The 22824-nt window shown below is 38.8% G+C and overlaps 1 protein-coding gene across 1 annotated transcript in view; it reads left to right on the top strand.

Annotated features, from left to right (window-relative positions):
* Positions 1 to 15460: 15460 nt before the first annotated feature.
* Positions 15461 to 22824, top strand: part of ITGB8 (integrin subunit beta 8) — a gene marked incomplete at its 5' end in the record, with an annotated part of 96200 nt that continues 88836 nt past the window's right edge. Inside the window, one exon of the mRNA XM_081244972.1 lies at positions 15461 to 15587. Coding sequence (XP_081101098.1) covers positions 15461 to 15587 — 127 coding nt within the window. The remainder of the gene's footprint in view (positions 15588 to 22824) is intronic.

The following is a 22824-nucleotide window of genomic DNA, read 5'->3' as shown; positions in this document are numbered from 1 at the left end:
TCCAGAGCCTGTGCTCCGCAACGGGAGAGGCCACAACAGTAAGAGGCCCGCATACTGCAAAAAAAAAAAACCCCAAAACAAAAAAAAACACACATTACATTTTTAATAAAAAATTTCCTTTAAAAATTACTTAAAAGTGAAAGACACTTTAGATTATGCCTACAGGAACCCAGAAAGCTGTAGAAGTGGCACTAGAAATAATTCTTGAGAATAAAGTAGGAAAAAAGAGAAGGAAAAGGAGAAAAAAATGCCCAGCTGAGGAAAAAGCCTATGGAAAAAACAAGTAAAAGTGCTTGTACGAAAATCAGGATTCTGTTCTGTACAGCATGTAGGTGAAGTTGGGAAGAGGGGAGAAACGTGCCATTGAAAGTGGTACCCAGGGGCTTCCCTGGTGGCGCAGTGGTTGAGAGTCTGCCTGCCGATGCAGGGGACATGGGTTCGTGCCCTGGTCCAGGAAGATCCCACATGCCGTGGAGTGGCTGGGCCCGTGAGCCATGGCCGCTGAGCCTGCGTGTCCGGAGCCTGTGCTCCGCAACGGGAGAGGCCACAACAGTGAGAGGCCCGCGTACAGCAAAAAAAAAAAAAAAAAAGAAATTGGTACCCAGAATGCGATTTGGGGCCAGAATATTCAGGGTTTCATAGTTGAAGCTAATGGTCTCTTTCATGGCCTGCAGAGAGGTTGGGAATGGCATAAGATGAATCATAGATGGGTTTAAGAAAAGGATAACAAGTTCATTTTAATTTTTTTTTAATTTAAAAATTTTTCCCTCTTTGCGCAGTTTTATTTATTTTTGTATTGAAGTATAGTTGATTTATAATGTTGTGTTAGTTTTGGGTTGTACAGCAAAGTGATTCAGATATATATATATATGTATATTATAAATATATAATATATATACATATTCTTTTTCAGATTCCTTTCCCTTATAGGTTATTACAAAGTACTGAATATAGTTTCCTATACAGTAGGTCCTTGCTGGTTATCTATTTTACATATAGTAGTGTGCATATGTTGATCCCAAACTCCTAATTTATCCCTCCCCCCACTTTCCCCTTTGGTAACCATAAGTTTGTTTTCTGTGTCTATGGGTCTATTTCTGTTTTGTACATAAGTTCATTTGTATCACTTTTTAGATTCCAAATATTAGCAATATCATAATCTTTGTCTTTGTCTGGCTTACTTCACTTAGTATGATAATCTCTAAGGCCATCCATGTTGCTACAAATGCCATTATTTCATTCTTTTTTATGGCTGAGTAATATTCCATTGTACAATATATACCACATCTTCTTTATCCATTCATCTGTTGATGGACATTTAGGTGGTTCCATGTCTTTGCTACTGTAAATAGTGCTGCTATGAACATTGGGGTAAACGTATCCTTTCGAATTATGGTTTTCTCCAGATATATGCCCAGGAGTGGGATCGCAGGATCATATGTTAGCTCTATTTTTAGTTTTTTAAGGAACCTCTATACTGTTCTCCATAGTGGTTGCACTAATTTACATTCCACCAACAGTGTAGGAAAGTTCCTTTTTCTCCACACCCTCTCCACCATTTATTATTTGTAGACTTTTTGATGCTGGCCATTCTCATTGGTGTGAGGTGATACCTCATTGTAGCTTTGAATTGCATTTCTCTAGTAATTGGCTACGTTGAGCATCTCTTCATGTGCCTTTTGGTCATTTGTATGTCTTCTTTGGAGAAATGTCTTTTCAGATCTTCTGCCCGTTTTTTGATTGGGCTGTTTGTTTTTTTTTGCCTTTGAGCTGCCTGAATTGTTTATATATTTTGGAGATTAATCCTTTGTCGGTTGCATCATTTGCAAATATTTTCTCCCATTCTGTAGGTAGTCTTTTCATTTTATTTATGGTTTCCTCTGCTGTGCAAAAGCTTTTAAGTTTAATTAGGTCCCATTTGTTTACTTTTGTTTTTATTTCCATTACTCTAGGAGATAGATCCAAAAAGACATTGCTGCGATTTATGTCAAAGAGTGTTCTGCTATGTTTTCCTCTGGGAATTTTATAGTATCCAGTCTTACATTTAGGTCTTTAATCCATTTTGCATTTATTTTTGTATATGGTGTTAGGGAATGTTCTACTTTCATTCTTTTACACATAGCTGTCCAGTTTTCCAGCACAACTTATTGAAGATACTGTCTGTTCTCCCTTGTATACAAATTCTTGCCTCCTTTGTCATAGATTAATTGACCACAGGCGTGTGAGTTTATTTCTGGGCTTTCTGTCCTGTTCTATTGATCTATATGTCTGTTTTTGTGCCAGGACTATACTGTTTTGATGACTGTAGTTTTGTAGTATAGTATAAAGTCAGGGAGCCTGATTCCTCCAGTTCCATTTTCCATGCAAATGGAAATCAAACAAAAGCTAGAGTAGCAATACTTATATCAGACAAGATAGACTTTAAAATAAAGGCTGTTACAAGAGACAAAGAAGGACACTACATCATGATCAAGGGATCAATCCAAGAGGAAGACATAACAATTGTAAATATATATGCACCCAACATAGGAGCAACTCAGTATATAAGGCAAATGTTAACAGGCATAGAAGGAGAAATTGACAGTAGCACAATAACAGTGGGGGACTTTAATAACACAACTTACACCAATGGACAGATCATCTAGACAGAAAATCAATATGGGAACACAGGCCTTAAATGACACATTAGACCAGATGAATTTAATTGATAATTATAGAGCATTCCACCTGAAAGCAGCAGAATACACATTCTTTTCAAGTGCACATGGAACATTCTCCATGATAGATCACATGCTGAGCCACAAAGAAAGCCTTAGTAAATTTAAGAAAATTGAAATCATATCAAGCATCTTTTCTGACCACAATGCCTATGAGATTAGAAATCAACTACAAGAAAAAAACTCCAAAATCACAAACATGAGGAGGCTAAATATGCTACTAAACAACCAATGGCTCACTGATGAAATCAAAGAGTAAATCAAGAAATACCTAGACACAAATGAAAATGAAAACTTGACCATCCAAAACCTATGGGATGCAGCAAAAGCAGTTCTAAGAGGGAAGTTTATAGTGATACAAGCTTACCTCAGGAATCAAGAAAAATCTCAAATAAACAACCTAACCTTACACCTGAAGAAACCAGAGAAAGAAGAACAACAACAAATAAACGAAATTACTAGAAAGAAAGAAATCATAAAGCTTAGAGCAGAAATAAATAAAATAGAGACCAAACAAATAAATAAATAAAATAAAAAACATCAATGAAACTAAAAGATGGTTCTTCAAAAAGATAAATAAAATTGATAAACCTTTAGCCAGACTCATCAAGGAAAAAAAGGGGAGGGCCCAAATCAATAAAATCAGAAATGAAAAATAGGCATTACAACTGATACCGCAGAAATCCAAAGACCATAAGAGTGTAGTATAAGTAACTATATGCCAACAAGATGAACAAGCTAGAAGTAATGGACAAATTCTTAGAAAGGTACAATCCCCCAAGACTGAACCAGGAAGAAAGAGAAAATATGAACAGACCAATTACAAGTACTGAAATTGAACCTGTGATTTTAAAATTCCCAACAAACAAAGTCCAGGACCAGATGGCTTCACAGGCAAATTATACCAAACATTTAGAGAAGAATTAACACCTATCCTTCTAAAACTATTCCAAAAAATTGCAGAGGAAGAAACACTTCTGAACTCATTCTATGAGGCCACCATCACCCTGATACCAAAACCAGACAAAGATATCACAAAAAAAGAAAATTGCAGGCTGATACCACTGATGAACATAGATGCAAAAATCCTCCCCCAAATACTAGCAAACTGAATCTAAACAATGTATTACAGGGTCGTACACCATGATCAAGTGGGATTTATCGCAGGGATGTAAGGATTTTTCAATATCCACAAATCAATCAGTGTGATACACCACATTAACAAGTTGAAGAATAAAAAACATATGATCATCTCAATAGATGCAGAAAAAGCTTTTGATAAAATTCAACATCCATTTATAATAAAAACTCTCCAGAAAGTGGGTACAGAGAAAGCATACCTCAACATAATAAAGGCCATGTATGACAAACCCACAGCTAACATCATTCTCAATGGTGAAAAGCTGAAAGCATTTCCTCTAAGATCAGGAACAAGACAAGGATGCCCACTCTAGCCACTTTTATTCAACATAGTTTTGGAAGTCCTAGCCACAGTAATCAGATAAGAAAAAGAAATAAAAGGAATCCAAATTGGAAAAGAAGAAGTAGAACTGACACTGTTTGCAGATGACATGATACTAAACATAGAAAACCCTAAAGATGCTTCCAGAAAACTACTAGAGCTCACCAATGAATTCAGTAAATTTGCAGGATACAAAAGTAATATACAGAAACCGGTTGCATTTCTACACACTAACAACAAAAGATGAGAAAGAGGAATTAAGGAAACAATCCCATTTACCCTCACATCAAAAAGAATAAAATACCTAGGAATAAACCTACCTAAGGAGGCAAAAGTCCTGTACTCAGAAAACTACAAGACACTGATGAAAGAAACTGAAGATGACACAATCAGCTAGAAAGATATACCATGTTCTTGGATTGGAAGAATCAATATTGTGAAACTGAGTACACTACCCAAGGCAATCTACAGATTCAACGCAATCCCTATCAAATTACCAATAGCATTTTTACAGAACTAGAACAAAATTTTTTAAATTTGTATGGAAACACAAAGGACCCCAAATAGCCAAAGTAACCTTTAGGAAGGATAACAAGTGTAGATTTGTATTTTGGAAGGAAAACTCTCATAGCACTGTGGCAATGAGATGGCTGGGAGTTCAAGATAAGGATGAGAAAAGCCTGAACTAAGGCAGCAGTAAAGAAATAAAATAGGAAGGAAAAGACTGAAGACACTTCACTAAGGTGGGATTAATAAAATTTGTTAACTAATGAAAGACAGGGGTTATGCAGTACATATCTTTAAGAGAGAACAGTAATACCTAGGACGCACCTAAAATCATGATAATATTCTTTGCTACTTTAGCTTTAAAAAGCATTCTTCTAGTGACCAAAATATTGTTTGCATTTTTTGTTGTTGTTGTGATTTCTATCATACTGAAGTGTGTATCTTTATAAATAATTTTATTATATTTCTGAATCTTTAGGGGGCTAATTTTCCAGATATAAAATTAGTGTTTCAGCTGGAAACAACCTAAGTGTCCATCATCGGATGAATGGATAAAGAAGATGTGGCACATATATACAATGGAATATTACTCAGCCATAAAAAGAAACGAAACTGAGCTATTTGTAATGAGGTGGATAGACCTAGAGTCTGTCATACAGAGTGAAGTAAGTCAGAAAGAGAAAGACAAATACCGTACGCTAACACATATATACGGAATTAAAAAAAAAAAAAGTCATGAAGGACCTAGGGGCAAAACGGGAATAAAGACACAGACCTACTTGAGAATGGACTTGAGGATATGGGGAGGGGGAAGGGTAAGCTGTGACAAAGCGAAAGAGAGGCATGGACATATATACACTACCAAACGTAAGGTAGATAGATAGTGGGAAACAGCCACAGAGCACAGGGAGATCAGCTCGGTGCTTTGTGACCGCCTGGAGGGGTGGGATGGGGAGGGTGGGAGGGAGGGAGATGCATGAGGGAAGGGATGTGGGAACAGATGTATATGTATGACTGATTCACTTTGTTATAAAGCAGAAACTAATTAAAAAATTAAAAATAAAATAAAATAAAATAAAATTAGTGTTTCAGATATTTTAAAGATTTATTACATGCTGTCAACAGATTGTAAGAAAGTTTGAGCCAATTTACCATTCTAAGATTAATGAGTTCCTATTTCACCCTTCCATTGTTAGATTAAGTATTGTCATTTAAAAATTCTTTGAGCATTTAATGGGTAAAAATGGCATCTCAGTTTTTTAATTAGTATTTTTTGGATAGCTGATGGCACTGAACTGCCATGTTTTTAAGCATTTGTATTTCCTATCCTTGAATCATATGCTGATGCTTTCTGCATATATTTATCTATTGTAGACTAAATGTTTTCTTATCCATTTGTATGGACATATTCTGTGTTAAGTATTTTTACCCTTTTTTGACATATTTATAAATACCTAAGTTTTAAAGAAATCATATCAGATTTGATCTGTTCTTTTGAAATTGGATACATTATTTTTACATTTAGAAAGAACTTTTATTACCAACACCAGAAAATAATTATATGTATATAGTTTTGAAGTTTTACACTAAGCTCTTTAATCCATCATTAATGCATTTTGGTATAAAGTAAGTTTCTAGTACAAAATAGGTAAGTAACAGGATATATTCTACAGCCCATGGACATATAGCCATTATTTTGTAATAGCTTTAAATGGAGTATAATATATAAAAATATTGAATCACTATGGTGTACACATGAAACTAATATAATACTGTAAATCAACTATACTTAAAGAAAAAAAGAAAAAAAGGCTTAGTTACAGATGGAAAAATAAAAATAAAATAAATTTCAAATTCATGTTGGTTGTTTTCCAAATAACTCACATTGTCCCATCACTATTTATTAAATTTTTTATTCTCTCTACATTGATATTCAAAGCATATCTTATGTTATATTAAATCATCGTTGATAGTAGAGCCTACATCTGAGCTATTCTATTTACCAACTCAGTCATCTTTTTTTTTATTATTATATATTACTTGCAAATCAGATTATAATATCTTTGAGAAAAGGGACTGGGTTTTACTAGTGCTTGTATTTTCCATAGGACCTATCACTTTACACATAGTAAACGTTCAATAAATATTGACATATCTATTAAATGAATGTTTAAATTGAATATCCTGTGCCTAATTTACAAAGAATTTCCTCACCATGTTAAAAGGTCACATTCTTCAAGGTGAAACATGAAGTAATTTTGAAATTGGAGAACAGGGCTGAGAAGGGAAGCATTCCAAGTATAAAAATGCCATGTGAATTTGATTAGAATAATTTAAATTTTGTAGTGACTTCATTCTCCAGAGGCGATGTGATCATGAGAAAATACTGAGAGAGAGAATTTTAGTCATGGGCTTATTCTGAATTACTGAAGTTCAGAAAGCCCTTTAGCTGTATAGTGATGTGAAAATCAGTCCACATACCACCATGGCTCAACAGATGAACTATGTCAGTGGTGAAATGTTGTCTTTACAATGTCTGCTGATACCTTTATTTGGGAGAACCAGCTGTGGATCCTTAACATTGTTATACATTTAGAGTACTGAACAATAAAGCAATGATATTTAAAACATATTACATATTCATTTCCCCTCCTAAGTATAAGTTTAAACATGCTAAATTTTAAATAAAAGGCAGTATTAAGTATGTTGTCCCTGTCATGTACAAATATGTGAAGCTTTCATATAGTTAGTTATCTGTCAAACTATACAGGATGACTTCAGGCTGAAAAGATTGCGGAAAAATCTTTTTGATTAAGGAGACATAAAACTAGGCTGTCATAAAGAATGCTAGGATTACAGGCTTCTATATAAAGACATCTATTAATGTGGGTAAAGAATTGTATAGTCACCAGAAAAGGAAAGTTATGTATTCAGCAAAACCAAAGATATTTGATGTTATTTTTATGACAATATGCAAGTCTTGAAATAAGTATTTATGCATTTTCAATGTTGTTTACATTGTGAAATTAAAGTAACCTAAATTTACTATCCCCAAAACCCTTAGGATAATGTATGGTGAATTCTAACATGTTTCATTCTCCTTTGATTCTCATAATAATCTTACTTAGTAGTGTGTGTGTGTGTGTGTGTGTGTGCATGCATGTTAATAGACTTTACTTTTTATAGTAGTTTTACATTCCCAGCAAAATTGATGGAAAAGTACAGAGTTCTCTTTTGCTCCCTACCCTCCCATATTTTGCTTCCCCCACTATCAAAATCCCATACCACAGCAGTACGCTTAAAGCAATGGATGAACCTACACTGACATACCATTATCATCCAAAGTCCATAGTTTACATTAGAGTTCACTCTGGATGTTGTACATTCTATGGGTTTTAACAGTTGTACAATGACATATATCCACCACTGCAGTATTATACAGAGTAGTTTCACTGCTCTAAAATTCTCCTGTGCTCCATCAATTTACCCTTCCCTCCCCTCTTAACCTGGCAACCATCTTTTTCCCGTCTGTACTTTCGCCTTTTCTAGAATATCATATAGTTGGAATCGTAAAGTATGTAGCCTTTTCGCATTGCCTTCTTTTACTTAGCAACATACGTTTAAGGTTTCCCCAGGTCTTTTCATGGCTTGATAGCTCAGTTCTTTTTAGTGCTGAATAATATTCCATTGTCTGGATGTACCCCCTTGTATTTATCCATTCACCTCCTGAAGGACATCCTGGTTGCTTCCAACTTTTAGCAATTATAAATAAAGCTGCTGTAAACGTCCCAAGTGCAGATTTTTGTGTGGAGATAAGTTTTCAACTCCTTTTGGTAAATACCAAAGAGTGCAAGTGATGGATTATATGGTAACAGTATGTTTAGTTTTGTAAGAAATCACCAAACTCTTCTAAAATGGCTGTACCATTTTGCATTCCCCCCAATACTTAGTGAGGGTTTCTGTTGCTCCACATCCTCACCAGCATTGGGTAGTGTCAGTGTTTGGGATTTTGGCCATTCTAATAGAAGTGTAGTAGTATCTTGTTTTAATTTTCAATTTTGGTAGCTATTTTAATTTTATCACTGTATAAATGAATAAACTCAATCTCAGGGAAGTTAAATAGCTTGCTCATGATTCTATAGCTACTAAGTAGCAGATTAAAAATTCGTTTGTACAGATTCCAAAGCCCTTGTGATTTTTATTCTGCAGGTTGCCTTATAGTTAAACAAGAATAAAATTCAAATTCACACACAGAGAACACCATAGAGTAGTTTCCAGGCTCATTATTACTCATTTTAGTTTAGGTTCCTCTAGAAGAGGACCCTGAGACAACAAAGTATCAGGGAACAGTGGAGAAAGGAAGGAGGGAAAGGCAGTGAATGAAGGATGTTTGAATACAGTTATCCCTGTGGGCAACTGCAGCTTACTCCTACAGGGAACCTAGGGAAATAGTGCTCAGTATTACTCAAAATATAGTGTGTGACAGAATCAGTCCTTGAACTGTTTAAGACGCACCCAGGAAAAAGAATATATAAAAAGTAAAAGTAAGTACTTAGAAACTTCAATAACAACTTGACGTTTTTGTAACATCCATTTTTCTTTTTTTTTCTTTTTAAAATTTATTTTATTTTATCATTCATTTTTGTCCGCATTGGGTCTTTGTTGCTATGCGTGGGCTTTCTCTAGTTGCAGCGAGCGGGGGCTACTCTTCATTGTGGTGCACAGGCTTCTCATTGTGGTGGCTTCTCTTGTTGCGGAGCATGGGCTCTAGGCATGTGGGCTTCAGTAGTTGTGGGACACAGGCTCAGTAGTTGTGGCATGCGGGCTTAGTTGCTCCACGGCATGTGGGATCTTCCTGGACCACGGCTTGAACCCGTGTCCCCTGCATTGGCAGGCGGATTCTTAACCACTGTGCCACCAGGGAAGCCCCAACATCCATTTTTCTAATAATTTGTTTTATTTTTTTCCAATCCATGATGCACTGAAAATGAAAAACTGGTCCAAAAATAGTTTGAGAAGCACTAATATGGAACACAAGGCCCAAACTGATTCCTTTCAAGGAGCAAGGGAGCTGGGGTATTTATACCTCACTTCCCATCAGGTCAGCCCTTGGTTGAGACAGTGTCCAGAAGTGTTCATTTCCCAGCACTTCTGCCTGGGTGGAATGAAGCGGTATGCCCAGAGGGACACATGAATGTCAACAGTACTGTCTACTACAAACTTTGTCAATGAAAAATTTCACTAAGCTAATTAATCTAAACATCATCATATCTCTATAATCATACTGATAATGAGTTAAAGGCTAAATAAGCATTAATTTGCTACATGCTATATATAGAAGGATAACAGAAAGCTAGAATTTGACTAGGCACAGATAAAATATTTCATTCAAAAGCACCCATGAAAATAACTAATACTGCCAACCAAAGCATTGGTTAGTGGGTAGGGTAGCTAAATTAAAGCTGCATCATTACCTAAAATTCAACTGTAATGCAAAGCAGTAGTCCATGGAATTCAGGATATGTGAGTAATGAGCATCTGTCACTTTAGAGGGCTTCCTTCATCAACCTAAGACAATTTTGTGTCATCTTGTTGGAAAATAGAAACTTTCTATTTCAAGTTTCAAGTTTCTATTGGAAACTTTCGTTTCAGAACGGAAGTTCTGAAAATTAGATATTCTCAACCAGGGTTCTGAATCTTAAGCAAGTGGTCCAGAGATGAAAGGATGATTAGAGAGCATTCTTATTTTTTGGAGACTTACTGCTACTGCTTACGCCTTCCTTGGTTTCTGGCCTTATTTAATCCTGGTCTCTCAGCCTCCTGCTAATTCTGTGAGCTCCCAATTTCCTTCCAATAGTTTCCTTTTTTTACTTATGACAGTTACAGTCTGACTATTACTTGAAACCAAAAGTCATCACTGATATGAGGTGGTGGTGAAGAATCAGAGCTCTGATTCATGCTTGCTCAGTAATTCTCTTGAAGAAGTGAGGTCAGTCTCTTCATCAACCTGGTTTTTAGTTTCCACATTTCTACAGTAGTATTAGTTCAGCAGTGTGCTTTATGTAAAATTAGTCTGTGAGATGTTCTCTGAATAAAGGATTCTTCCTTTGGAGAATCCAATTGCATGTTAGCCTATTTAAGTTCCTAAAAAATTCTCCAGCAAAGGATTTAACTTAACTTTAACCCAGCATTTCCTAAACTTAATCATGGAAGTCTTATATCTGAAAATATTAACATCTCACACAGTTATTCATCCATAGAATACCTTGGAAAGAGGCATTGGCTCCAGCAGTTCATTTTTCTTTGACTTGGCACCTGACACTGGAGTTTATCACTAAGCACACATGAGGCCTTTGAGGAGTCTCTGCATTAATCCATTATGGCAGGGGTTCTTAAACCACAGTACATAAAGAAGTATTTGAGAAGTTTGTAAGAATGCATATTGCTGGGCATCACACCAGATCTACGAATTCAGAATCTCCTGGAATAGAGTAAGGAATCACTCTACAGGTGACTATGTTATAGGCAGTCCTCAGTTCACAGTATGAGGAACACTACTTTCTGTAAAGGACCTCCTGAACCTCCTGATGGCTTACATTCTTTATCATTGGAAGAATCTTGAAGTCATAGTCATAATACTATATCCCACTGGCTTGATCATTCAGATCATTCATCTCCTAAAAGCTGTAGATGAAGCAAGTTTGTAGACAACTTGTGAACATCAGCTTAAAACCTCTGAATAAAACTTTGAAAATCTCTGATCCAACTTCAGGAAGATACAATATTAAAATGTGAATATGGTTTTAGCTGTAACTATGGGGTCAATAATTTGGATAAAATCTACTTAAAGGTTGAACACACACTAAAAGGAGCAGTCAGTCTCTCAGATGTCTCTCTCACTCTTGTTAACCGTCTATAGCTTATTCATTTCTCACCATAAACTATTAGTGAGAAATCAAGGTTAAAGGAGTAGTAAGTGAGAAACTTAATTCATCCAATTTTATGACTTATTAGCAACTAAAAGATTCTGATGATAGGAAGCCTGAAATGAATACCTAAAATGTTATTTTTAGACTATCTGTGAATTTCATTTGCTCTCATGAACACAAATGATGAAAAATCACCTGTCAGAAATTTCAAAGCAAGACAGCAGAACACGAAAGGAACAGAAATTACTCAAGTCACCATCTTCTGGAACATTTTTTCTCTGTTAGAATTCCTCAGGTAATATATGAAGAGAATAATACTACATTTCTTCACAATATCCTATACAGTTTCTTACAGGAAAAAGGACGAGTTGTGGTGACATTTTTTTTGTTGTTGTTGGAAACAAGCAAACTTTTTGCTCCTGGGCCACTAGTTATATTTACTGTAAGAAACCCTTACAGATGATTTGCAAGATTCAGGAGAATTCCCTTTTGTCTTTACAGCCCCAAATGTACAGATAATTTGTTAGTAAATAATTTGCAAGGATCATAGTCTCACAGCTGCAATATTCTCTTATTTTATTTTGATAATCAGAATTATAACCTCTTTGCAACTGGGGAGTGACAATATATGGAGGTGTGCTTATTCTTCAACATCTCCATAAAACTGGTATACTGACATATATTTGCATGGGCTTCACATAACACAACACAGAATTCTTTCTTTCCAAAGGGCTTCAAAATTTACAAGCTTACTGATTTACAAGCTTTGTTTTATTCCTCTTGCTACACAGTTGTTTTGGCTTAGTATATAGAATATATCAACATCTAACAATATAGAGTTTAAAAATTTGTACATACCTTATCATATTTCACAAAGTTACTTTCATTATTTGCATAAATTTATTTTATTTAATATTGTAACTTCCAATTACATTTCCAACACTAAGAATGAGAGTTAAAAATGTCATGAAACTCTGATGTGATAATCACTCAACAATGCAGAGGGTACTTACACATACATCCTTATAGGGATTATGGATTGACCTTTTTTCTTTATTGTAGCACTGCACTGTCTCAAGGGTGGCTACATTCCTTAGGGTTGTGAACTAATCTCTGGAGAATACACATGCTGCCTCACTGAAGAGTCACTAATTAAAGCTTGAATATGTTCCTTCTGTGTTCAAATTTCAAATCCTCATCCCCACTCCAGCCATTTTTCAGGATCCTTCCTTTAAGACCACCGAAAGCAAAACTATAGCTGTTCAAACTTGGAACTAAGGAAAGAAAATAAAAAATGAAGCTGGGCTGGATTTAATTCTATGTAGAGTGCATTGCCAAGAGTGGAATTACATTTACAAGCATCAGTTTTTTCAGGTTTGGGTCATTCATTTGGTCTCTCAAAAGGACCTGCTTTGTAGATCCAGGGCACTTGTAATTTTCCAGCTGCGTTCCTGGTTTGCTTAGCTAATCCTGTGGGCCCCAATGTGCAGTCCACACCTGGAAAGGGGGAGTTTTTAATGTCGTGGTTTATTAACCAGGTACTTTCCATTCACTCAGTTAACAATTAGAAAACAGAAAGAAAAAAAAAAAAAAGAGCGAGAAAGCTTCCTACTTGTTTTTTTACTCCAAATATGGAGATGGAAACTATTAAACAAATACGGAGGGAAACTCCCGCATATTTCACCTTGACCTGGCTGGAATGCTCTGATGCCTGTAAGAGGCGGTGCTCTATGAAAGAGATCGGGCAGGCTGCTAGTGGAAAAATGAGAGGTCAGACTTTACCACGGGGAACCTCTCCTGCCCCTAGAGGAAAGAGAACCATCAGCCTGTGTGTCTCAGATTGGAAACAGCGCCTTGTTTTCAATCCGGGGGACTGGGTTCCCTCCCTCGGCCTAACGTCGTAGGAATGGGACCCAATAAGGCGCGCGGCTTCCCCGACAGTTGCCGGGCTTAACACCCGCTCCAGGCTTGAACCGAAATTTCAACAGGCAGAACGGCCCTCCCACCTCCTCTCCTAAGTCTCACTCTTCTGCTCCGCCGCCCTTTGTAACTTCTTTGTTCCGTTTATTTGGAAGGAAGGTGACGCTTAAGGTCAAAAGATCCACCGTGACTGGCAAAAGCCCAGAGCCACCACCAGACCCTGGGAAGAGCAGGGCTGTCCACCTCAGGGCTGAGGCTCCGAGTGGAGAAAGAGCCGTGAGAAATTTCAGCTGCAACTCCGGGTACAGCCCCTGCGGACCGGCCCAACTCTCCAAGGGTTGGGGAGACGCCGAACAGTCTTGGGGTGGGGCAAAGGGTGAGCTCCGAGCTCTGCCAGCAAAGTGGGCAGTGCGCACCAGCGGAACAGAGGGTGTTGGGGGCGGGGAGAGGTGCCTGGACTCCACGTAGTCTGTGGCAGCTGCCGAGCAGTGAGTATCTCCCAACAAAGGAACGCGCAGCTTCGGGGTCAGAGGCTGGGGTTTGCGCACAGCTGCCACTCTTGCTGAGCTAGTCTCCGCGCCACCTAGGCGAACGTTGGGATGTAGGGATTCGGAGAGGAGGGGGAAAGAGAACACGGTGTGAGATTCCTGCTGCGCAGCTACGCATCAGGAGTTCTTGTGAACGATGGGAATGGCAACTCTCAGAGCCAAGGGGAAGAAAAAGAGCTGGAGTGAGCAAAACAAAGAGCGAGTGTGGGCCGCGGTGACTTCATGCCTCACCAATGTCCCGCCCACGCTGCTCCGAGCTGTTGCTGCAGCCCGAGCCTCCGCCGCGCCTGCGGGCGGCCGCGGCAAGGAACTCTGTAGCGTGGGGCGGTTTCCTAGCAACTCGCAGCCCGAAAGCGCCTAGCTACCCGCACTTTGGGAGCCCCAACCCTCCTCCCCACCCCAGCCGGGGGCCGGGGCAGGACCATTCCTCCCCCGCCCCTCGCCAGCCTCGCCTCCTTCTCATCATCTCCGGGGTGCATCCCAGAGCGCGACAGCTGTCCCGGCTCCGGACGGCGGGACGCCTGAGCAGCACACTGGGGCCAAAAGGACGAGGGCACGAAGCACCCGCCCCTGTGAATCCAGGCTCCTGCACCCCTGAGGGACCTCTCCTCCTGCGCTCGCGGCCGTGCGCTCCACTCCCGGTCAAGCAGGGAGCTGCGATGCTTCACTCAGTGTCCGCGGGCGCCGGCGGGGGCTTCTAGGGCGCTCCGGGGCCGCCTCCCCCGGCTGCTGGCACATCAAGCTTCCTCCCTCGCCAACCAGGACGCTGCCACTTCGACTTTGCCCGCTGCTCAGCTGACGAGGCTGCAAAGTTGCAATTAAGTGAAGTTGGCTTCCCTGCCCACCTGTGGAAGAAGCTCGACCTCATTGATGCGCCATCGACTTTTTTCCCCTTCGGCCTCGCCAGCGTCCCCTCCCACAGATGCAGCATCACCCACTGAATGTACATTAGGCTGGTTTTTCCCCCCAGCTTCGGGCTTTGTTTGGGTTTGATTGTGTTTGGCTCTTCGCTAAGCTGATTTATGCAGCAGAAGCCCCATCGGCTGGAGAGAGACAAAAGCTCTTTTCTTTGTCCCAGAGCGGGCTGCGGAGCCTTTGCTCGCGTCGCCGCCCCGGGCCATTGGCCGTCAGAGGAGGTGCTTCTCGCGGAGATCGCGGGACCGGCCGTGCGGAGCTGGGAGGGCCGCGGGGGCCCTGAAATGCCGAGCTGTGCCCAGGCCGCCGTACCTGCATCGTTTGCTTCGAGCCGCAGGGTCCGCCTGCCGGGCCTGCTGGAAACGTCCTAGCAACACTTGGCACTTCGCGCCCGGGAGCGCGAGCGCGCATCCGGTTAGCAGCCAGGCGGCGGGCGCGGTGCAGTAAGGGCTGCTTTGCATTATGTGCCGCTCGGCCCTGGCTTTTTTTACTGCCACATTAGTCTGCCTGCAAAACTGCAGGCCAGGTCCTGCCCCATTCCTCCGGGCGGCCTGGGTGTTTTCAGTTGTTCTTGGACTGGGCCAAAGTGGTAAGTTGTTTTGTTTTCTTCTGTTTTCTTCCCTTCCTCAAAGGTCTTGGGCTGTCACGAAGAGCATCTCGGCCAGGTAAGCGGCCCGGTGACAGCCTCCATCTGCGGAGAACTTCAGAAGGGTGGGCGTGTGGCGCCGTTCTCTATTGCAGGTGGCCCGAGGGAGGCCAGGTATCAAGCGTTTCCTCCCTAGAGGGACAGCAATAACTGATTACCTGAGGAGACCCTGTGTGCTGCTGAGGGAGGCAGTAATAGAATGGAAATTTGGGAGGGTGGTGGGCCGTATTTAAAGAAGCCCGTTTAGGGGTTCTGCCCCGTCCTTGAAGGCATTCTCCTTGAAGGCATCCTTGAAGATGCTCCCCATCTTTCTAATATGTGGGTCCACTAACCCCTAGCTTGCATTTGATTCAAGCCTGAGGATAAACTGGTATAATGAGAGTGAGCATTCTGTTTTTGAGTCCATGAAAGAAAAGGATAGCTGCACACGTTTCCTTTACCATAGTGCTCAGCTTGAATGACTTAAACATATATGAAGAATATTCTTGCTTTAAGTCACTGTTTTTTCAGCTCAAGAAACAATTCCTAGCTAACTGATCCCTCAGTGAGATCAATCCTTGAGACCGAGACCCTGAGACAGAACCCTAGAGCAGGATTGACAACTTTCAGTCCAGGCAAGCCAAGTTTTTTCAGGTTTGGGTCATTCATTTGGTCTCTCAAAAGGACCTGCTTTGTAGATCCAGGGCACTTGTAATTTTCCAGCTGCGTTCCTGGTTTGCTTAGCTAATCCTGTGGGCCCCAATGTGCAGTCCACACCTGGAAAGGGGGAGTTTTTAATGTCAGAACGACCTGATTTGGAGAGGATACTTCTTTATAAAGGATATTGTCCCCTCATTTTACAAATCACAAAGAGAAGCTCAAGTCAAATAGTGTATGAAAAGGTGCTTTGGCACTTCTGAATTAGATGCAAATTTAAGGTGGCAGTACTGGATTGTTAGCAAACAGTAAGACATAAAGTAAGTGATAATAATAATTATGAATTTAGGATGAGTTCTTATTGGGATTAAATGCAGGCCAAATATTTATTTTTGCCAATGCAATGATTATTGCCATACTTTTTGGAACATGTTTACTTTATCTGTGTTTGGTCATTGAGACAAATTCTATTAGAGCCTTTCTCTGGCCTCTCCTGTTGAAGGAGAGTTGTAATTGTTCTGTATACTAAAATGTTCTCCTATGCTTTGAATTGATGAGCCAAATTTCTGCCTGGAGCTAATTAAAACCATCAAGTCATAACCTTATAGATAAGGGTTTATAATGGAAACATGCTAGCTTCACTTATTGGTTGCATACACAGCTGTCTAATATTTGTTTCCAAAGAAGATTTATCCAACTGTGTGAAATGAGAGCAGTTAGAGTTAATTTTTATCTTGTGGCTCTTTTTTGGCTTATTAGTTGATTTCAAAATAAGTGAAACTTAAGGCAAAGAAAAAGTAACATTATCAATTATCGGTTAAGTGACACCACTGAGCATAACTCCATCCTGTGTTAATAAGTGACAAAGTATTTTTCTGGATTTAGTAAATACATACACACGCACATACACTAGTAAGATGACCAAAACTTGTGTCAACAGAGTATATTTTGTTCCCAATACTTAGGCAAAAGAAAAAGTGCTACTTGCCCCCAGATTTTGCTAGTAATTGTGAGTTTTTTTAAAATATTCATTGTGTTTGTAAAGATTAGTCAAGTTCTCATGTAAGAGCATTGTATTTCCATCCAGTGACTGTAGCTGATTTGAAGCAAATATTATGAATGAGCTCTCTTGCACCTGCAGTTGTGAAAAGGGAATGCTTATCTGAAATCAGAACAAGGCATCCTTTTCCCAGTCTCTGTCAATATACAAAGATTTCTGATGTATACTGGTTTGCACTGCAGTTAAAAACATGCAAAATATTTAAATTATAGCCAGTACAACTCAGAAAATTAGAGATCAGCGTAAACTGTTGTACTTTTGTGATATAGCTACAAGTCTCAAATTATATGTCTTCACAGTACAAATTAGATGCTTAAAGCAGAATAGGAATTTAGGTATCAGTTACAAAGGAAATCTTGTTCCCTTGCTCAGTAGTTTACACCAAGGAAATGTTGAGGGCAATAAAGCCATACAAAAGAAACCATAAACAGCACAACTTCGGGTTTAATTTTTGAAGTAGAATTTACAAGTCCCAAATACGTAGTGGACTTTTAATAACAAATATATCGTGAGAAAGGGGGATGTTATTAATAAAATCTGAACATTATTCTGATCTAGAAAAAAAATTATTGGAGTTTGTTTTTCAACTTTCCTTGGTGGAAATTACCGACAATCAGAGAAACACTGACACTATAAAATGGTTAATGAGTAACTGGAAAACACTAGAGAATACCTAATGGTTAATATTTGAAGAGCTAATGTAGTAACACTGCTGTTTCTACATTTGCTAGTTTTGAAAGGCTAAAAACATTTTTAACCTAAATTTTTATATAGCAATATAAGAGTGACAAATTTCAGAAACTACCATTTCTTTTTGGAAAGTGGTAACTATTGCGCTGAAATTTCACCTTCTGTACATAATCAACTATTTATTCTGTTATATAACAATCAACTGGATTAGCATTGTTTTGTAAGTGTAGTATATTACCTCAGAACATGTTTTATAGAATAAGTTTCAGAATTTTTTATGCTTACCTAAAGTGAGAGGATATTTAAGAGAACCAACGCTTCATTTTTAAAAATCCAGTTTTCCAAATTATTTGCACAATAAGCATCCAAATTAATTCTATCTTAAAGCAACTGAGATACTTTCCGATAAAAAAGCTTGTACTGTATATGAAAAGGCTATGTTTGTGCTGTATATTTTCAAATCATACCAGCAAAGTAGGTGACATGATTTGAAAAATGCCATAAAAATTCCTGTGCCCCCAAACAGTTCTTTCACCTGTTACCAAATTATCCAAATTTTCACCATTTAATGGATTTCTTTGGATTAAGCATGGTATTGACGCTATGTTTCTTCTAATTTTTAACTTTATATTACGGACATTTTCAAACACACAAAGAAGAAGAAAGAATGGTGTAAGGAATCACCACAGACCCATCACCCAGCTTCATCAACTATCAACTGAAGCCCAACTTCTTTCATGTCTTCCCCCACGCATTTCCTTTCCTTCCCCCAACAAGACTATTTTGAAGCAAATGTCTCATATCATTTTGTCCTAAAATATATCAGTAAATCAAAATACTACTGGAGGAGAAGCACGCTTCATTAATCCCCATAACACGAATTTTTTTAGCTAAAATTTAGGGCCACAAGAATGTCCACTATCTTTAAAGGGAGGAATGTGGAAGTGAGGGAGGCAAGCAAAGGCAAAGACAGTTTCAAGTATTTGCTTCTCAGTGGTTCTATTATATAGCTCCATTAAAAATATTCTTTAAAAAGTATGCACGCATATGAAAAAGAAAAAATGCAGACTAATGTAATTACTTCATTCCAGTGTGGAATCACAGCAGGTATACCTTGTTTGAGTTTCAGTTTTAAGGACTGTTCCCCCTGTCTCTTGAATCATCATTTTTCTCCTCTCTACTAGATCATTTACAGCATATGCATATCCATACATGCTGTAATAGCTCTCATCTTCTATTTCTGTCTCCTTTGTAGCAAAAATTCTTGAAAGAGTTGTCCATACTTGCTGTCTCCAATTCTCCTCACCTTCTCTTTTAATCCATTGCTCAGGATTTCTTTATCATCCCTGAAGTTACACCACTCTGTTAAGATCACAGTGACCTTCCTATTGTCAAATCCATGGTCAGTTCACAGTCTTCATTCTTCTTGACCTACCATCTGTCAGCGAGCTGACACTGTTGATCACTCCCACCTTTGAAACACTTCTTTTCTTGGCTTCCTGGACCTACATTCTCTTGGTTTAAGCTCCTTCTCCATCCCTGATGTTGGTTCTTTCTCATGTCCCAACCTCCAAATATAGGAGTGGCCCAGGATTCAGCCCTCAGGTGTTCTCTTCTCGATATATACTGGGTCTCAGGTGGACTGATCAGGTCTTGGGTATTAAATACCATTTCTATGCTGACAACTCCAGTCCTGCCCTCTTATCTCATCTCCGGAGCGTCTAGCAAACTGCCTAGTCAACATCTCCACTGTATGTCTAAAGGCAAAGTTAACCCTAACATAGTCAAAACCAAACTTCCAATTTTCTCCCTCAGGTTTGCTCCTTTCACACTCTTCTTCATCTCAGTAAGCGATGTCAGTCTTCCAGTAGTTTGGGAAACACTTTGGCAGCACCCTTGATTTCTCTGTTTCTCTCACATTCCATGGTCAGGTCACCACCTCAATTGCCTAAAAAGCTGATTTTGCTGTGATATTCTTTCGTCCACTCAGATTTGATAAAAGTTGAATTAATACCATAACTTTTTTTTTTTTAAGTATAGGATATCTTCAAGTGGTAGAACCATACATAGCACTCTGAAGAATAAGAGGACTGACCAGGTAGAAAAAGAACTTAGAATAATATTAACCAGCTGATATTTTTTAAAATGTATGTTTAAGTCTTAAAGATATATTATTTATTCATGAATATGTATACCTATTAAGCTAATTAAGCCTTGATTGGACTGAAAACAAAATTAGTAACTTTAATAAAACAAGGGAAGTCAGAGGATATAGTTTAGAAGAGAAAGGAACACTATTGAATAGGATTTAATGTAGACAGTTAACAAGATAATCAGTTTTCATTCCAATTTGATATTTTTATGAGACATAAGAAATAACATGATATAGCAACAATATATTGCCTTTTCAATTTTCCTGTACTCCATTTTGAATGAACCTTCGTTGAAGCAAATAAAGTATTTGAGATAATCTGGTCTGTGTTGTTTAACAGCCTTTTCTGCCCCACCTGCTAAATTAGATTTATCCAGGTATAGTTTATGTTAAATTTTCACTTTGTTCACCACTCCCCTCCCCCAGGGGCATTCTACTGATCACTAACTAGATGGATCTCAGAAGGTACAGTTTATATCTAAAGTTCTTTAAACTTTTTAATAAATGGGGCCTGATATGCAGAGACCATCCAGTTTTCTTAAAAAGTAATCAACTGTTTGCCTTGTGATATAGTCTTTCTCTTGTTTGTACTTATTAAGCAAAGATGCTCAAAGCATCCTCTTTGAAAGTGCCTGTTGTATAGCATTCTCAGTCATTTAAATGATGTCTTTTCACTGGTTTGATAGGTCTCAGTGATAGGTCTCAATGAGTAACATATAAAAATTGTTATTTTTGACATTATTGAATCTTACCTTACCAAAGTGACATAAGGAAATAGTCTTTTTATATATTCATTGAATGACCTGACAACATTCATAACCAATCCTGTATTGTTTATGCTCAGTTCTTCTTGGTCCTCAAAACTCTAGTCCCTGTTGCAGCCCAAGTCTACACATTTAGAGGAGTTTTGCCAGCATGAGGACTGTGAGGCCCTATGTATCTTCTCCAGTTATATATGAAATGTATTCTGTAAGCTATTTATTGATTATAAAAGAAGCCATAGAAAAAAATGTTTTATGCTTATGCATATTGCATTTTATTAAATTGAACAATTAAATACTGAGCTTCTTAAGTAGGTGACCTAATTGCTAATCTCTAGAAATGTAACTTTTCCAGTTGTATCCTAAAGTTGTCATATAAGTATGGCTTCTATATGTAGTGGAAAGAAAATGCAATGCTCATGTAATTTCACAAACAACTGGGTAGCTCTCTCTCTGTGCCATGCACTGATATAAATGATTTACCACATTAATTTAACCTTCATACTAACACTATGAAAGAGGTAGAATTGTTATTCCTGTTATAGAAATGAGGAAATTGAAGCACAGAGGAGATAAGTAACTCACTGAAAATCACCTAGCTAGTAAGTAGAAAAGATGGGATTTGAACTCGGTTATGCTGCCTCATACTTGATTTAAAAAGTTTCTAGATGTTTAAGTTATACATTCAGTGTGACTGTCAGATGAGGAGCTTCATGAGGAGGCCCATGGCATATTTGGAAAAAGGCCTTTCATTCATCCCCTTTCTCAATTGTTGGTGTGCAAAGGTGAATTGTGGTGGAAATCTGGGTGTTTCAGGGTTGTCCAGGAGGCAAGGAAACAATGGCCATAGGTAACATGCATGTGAGAGCACGGAAGCCTAGGAACAGAGTTTGGACCTCCTTCCCTGGAGATTGCTGGGCTATGCCATGTAATGCTGTTACCCTCACAGAGTAACTGCAGAGAGGAGGATAAAGATTTGTGAATCAGGGCATGGTGAAAACATACCTCCTGTGGAGGCAAATACTCCCAACCTCATATACACCTCACTATGGTTGTTTTCATATGGGAGTAAGAAAGGGCGAGAAGACACGTGGCCTTACGGGCGTAACCTGGAGCGAAACTCTGCCTCCCACAGGATTTCCAATGTGTTACAGATGTGTTTGACTTGTGGTTATGAGAAAGAATGGAAAAGAGAAAGACATTGACCTACTAAGTAGCTGGTAACCAGTTCAGTCAGAGTGTTCAAAGGGACAAAATCATGGTACAAGGCATCACACCATTGATCAACATAGGGCTCAAAGCATTCCTAGCCATTTGGAGCCACTCTATTATATAGCTTGATACTCTATATTGTTTAATATAGTCATATTATTTTTTCTCCGTGCATTTTTACAAAGTAAGTGTTTTTTCGGCTGTTAAATATTTACAGTGATTAGCCATAGCCAGTAGTCTACCAATATTGGTCATTTAGAGCATGGTATTTCCAGTATACGCCAGGCTCAAGGCTTCTACTGCTGTACTTTATTCAGGCAGAAGTTTTTGCTCTGTGTGTGTGTGTGTCTGTGTGTGTGTGTGTGTGTGTGTGTGAATGATTTCAGTCTTATAACTATTTGACAGCAGCGGTTAGTTCACATCTATATGGGCTGTCTATAGATTTCTGAAAGTGGTGACAGGTTTATAGGTTATCAACATATAGAGCTTGTTTAGTGAATCTTCACCCTTGTTTCCCACATATGGATACGGTATAGGACATTCCTATTCCTTTGGCTCAGACAGCTTTGTTAAGCTTCCTGTCAATGTACACATCTGGAGTTCCCACCTCCTTCATGGCAAACTTCCAGATCTCTTTGAGCGTCCAAGGGCCATGCTTCTTTTAAAGCC

This window comes from Mesoplodon bidens (assembly GCF_964165515.1).
Source record: "Mesoplodon bidens genome assembly, chromosome: 9".
Lineage (NCBI taxonomy): Eukaryota > Metazoa > Chordata > Mammalia > Artiodactyla > Ziphiidae > Mesoplodon > Mesoplodon bidens.
Note: the sequence above shows the minus strand (reverse complement) of the source record. Positions and strands in the feature narration are given on the sequence as shown.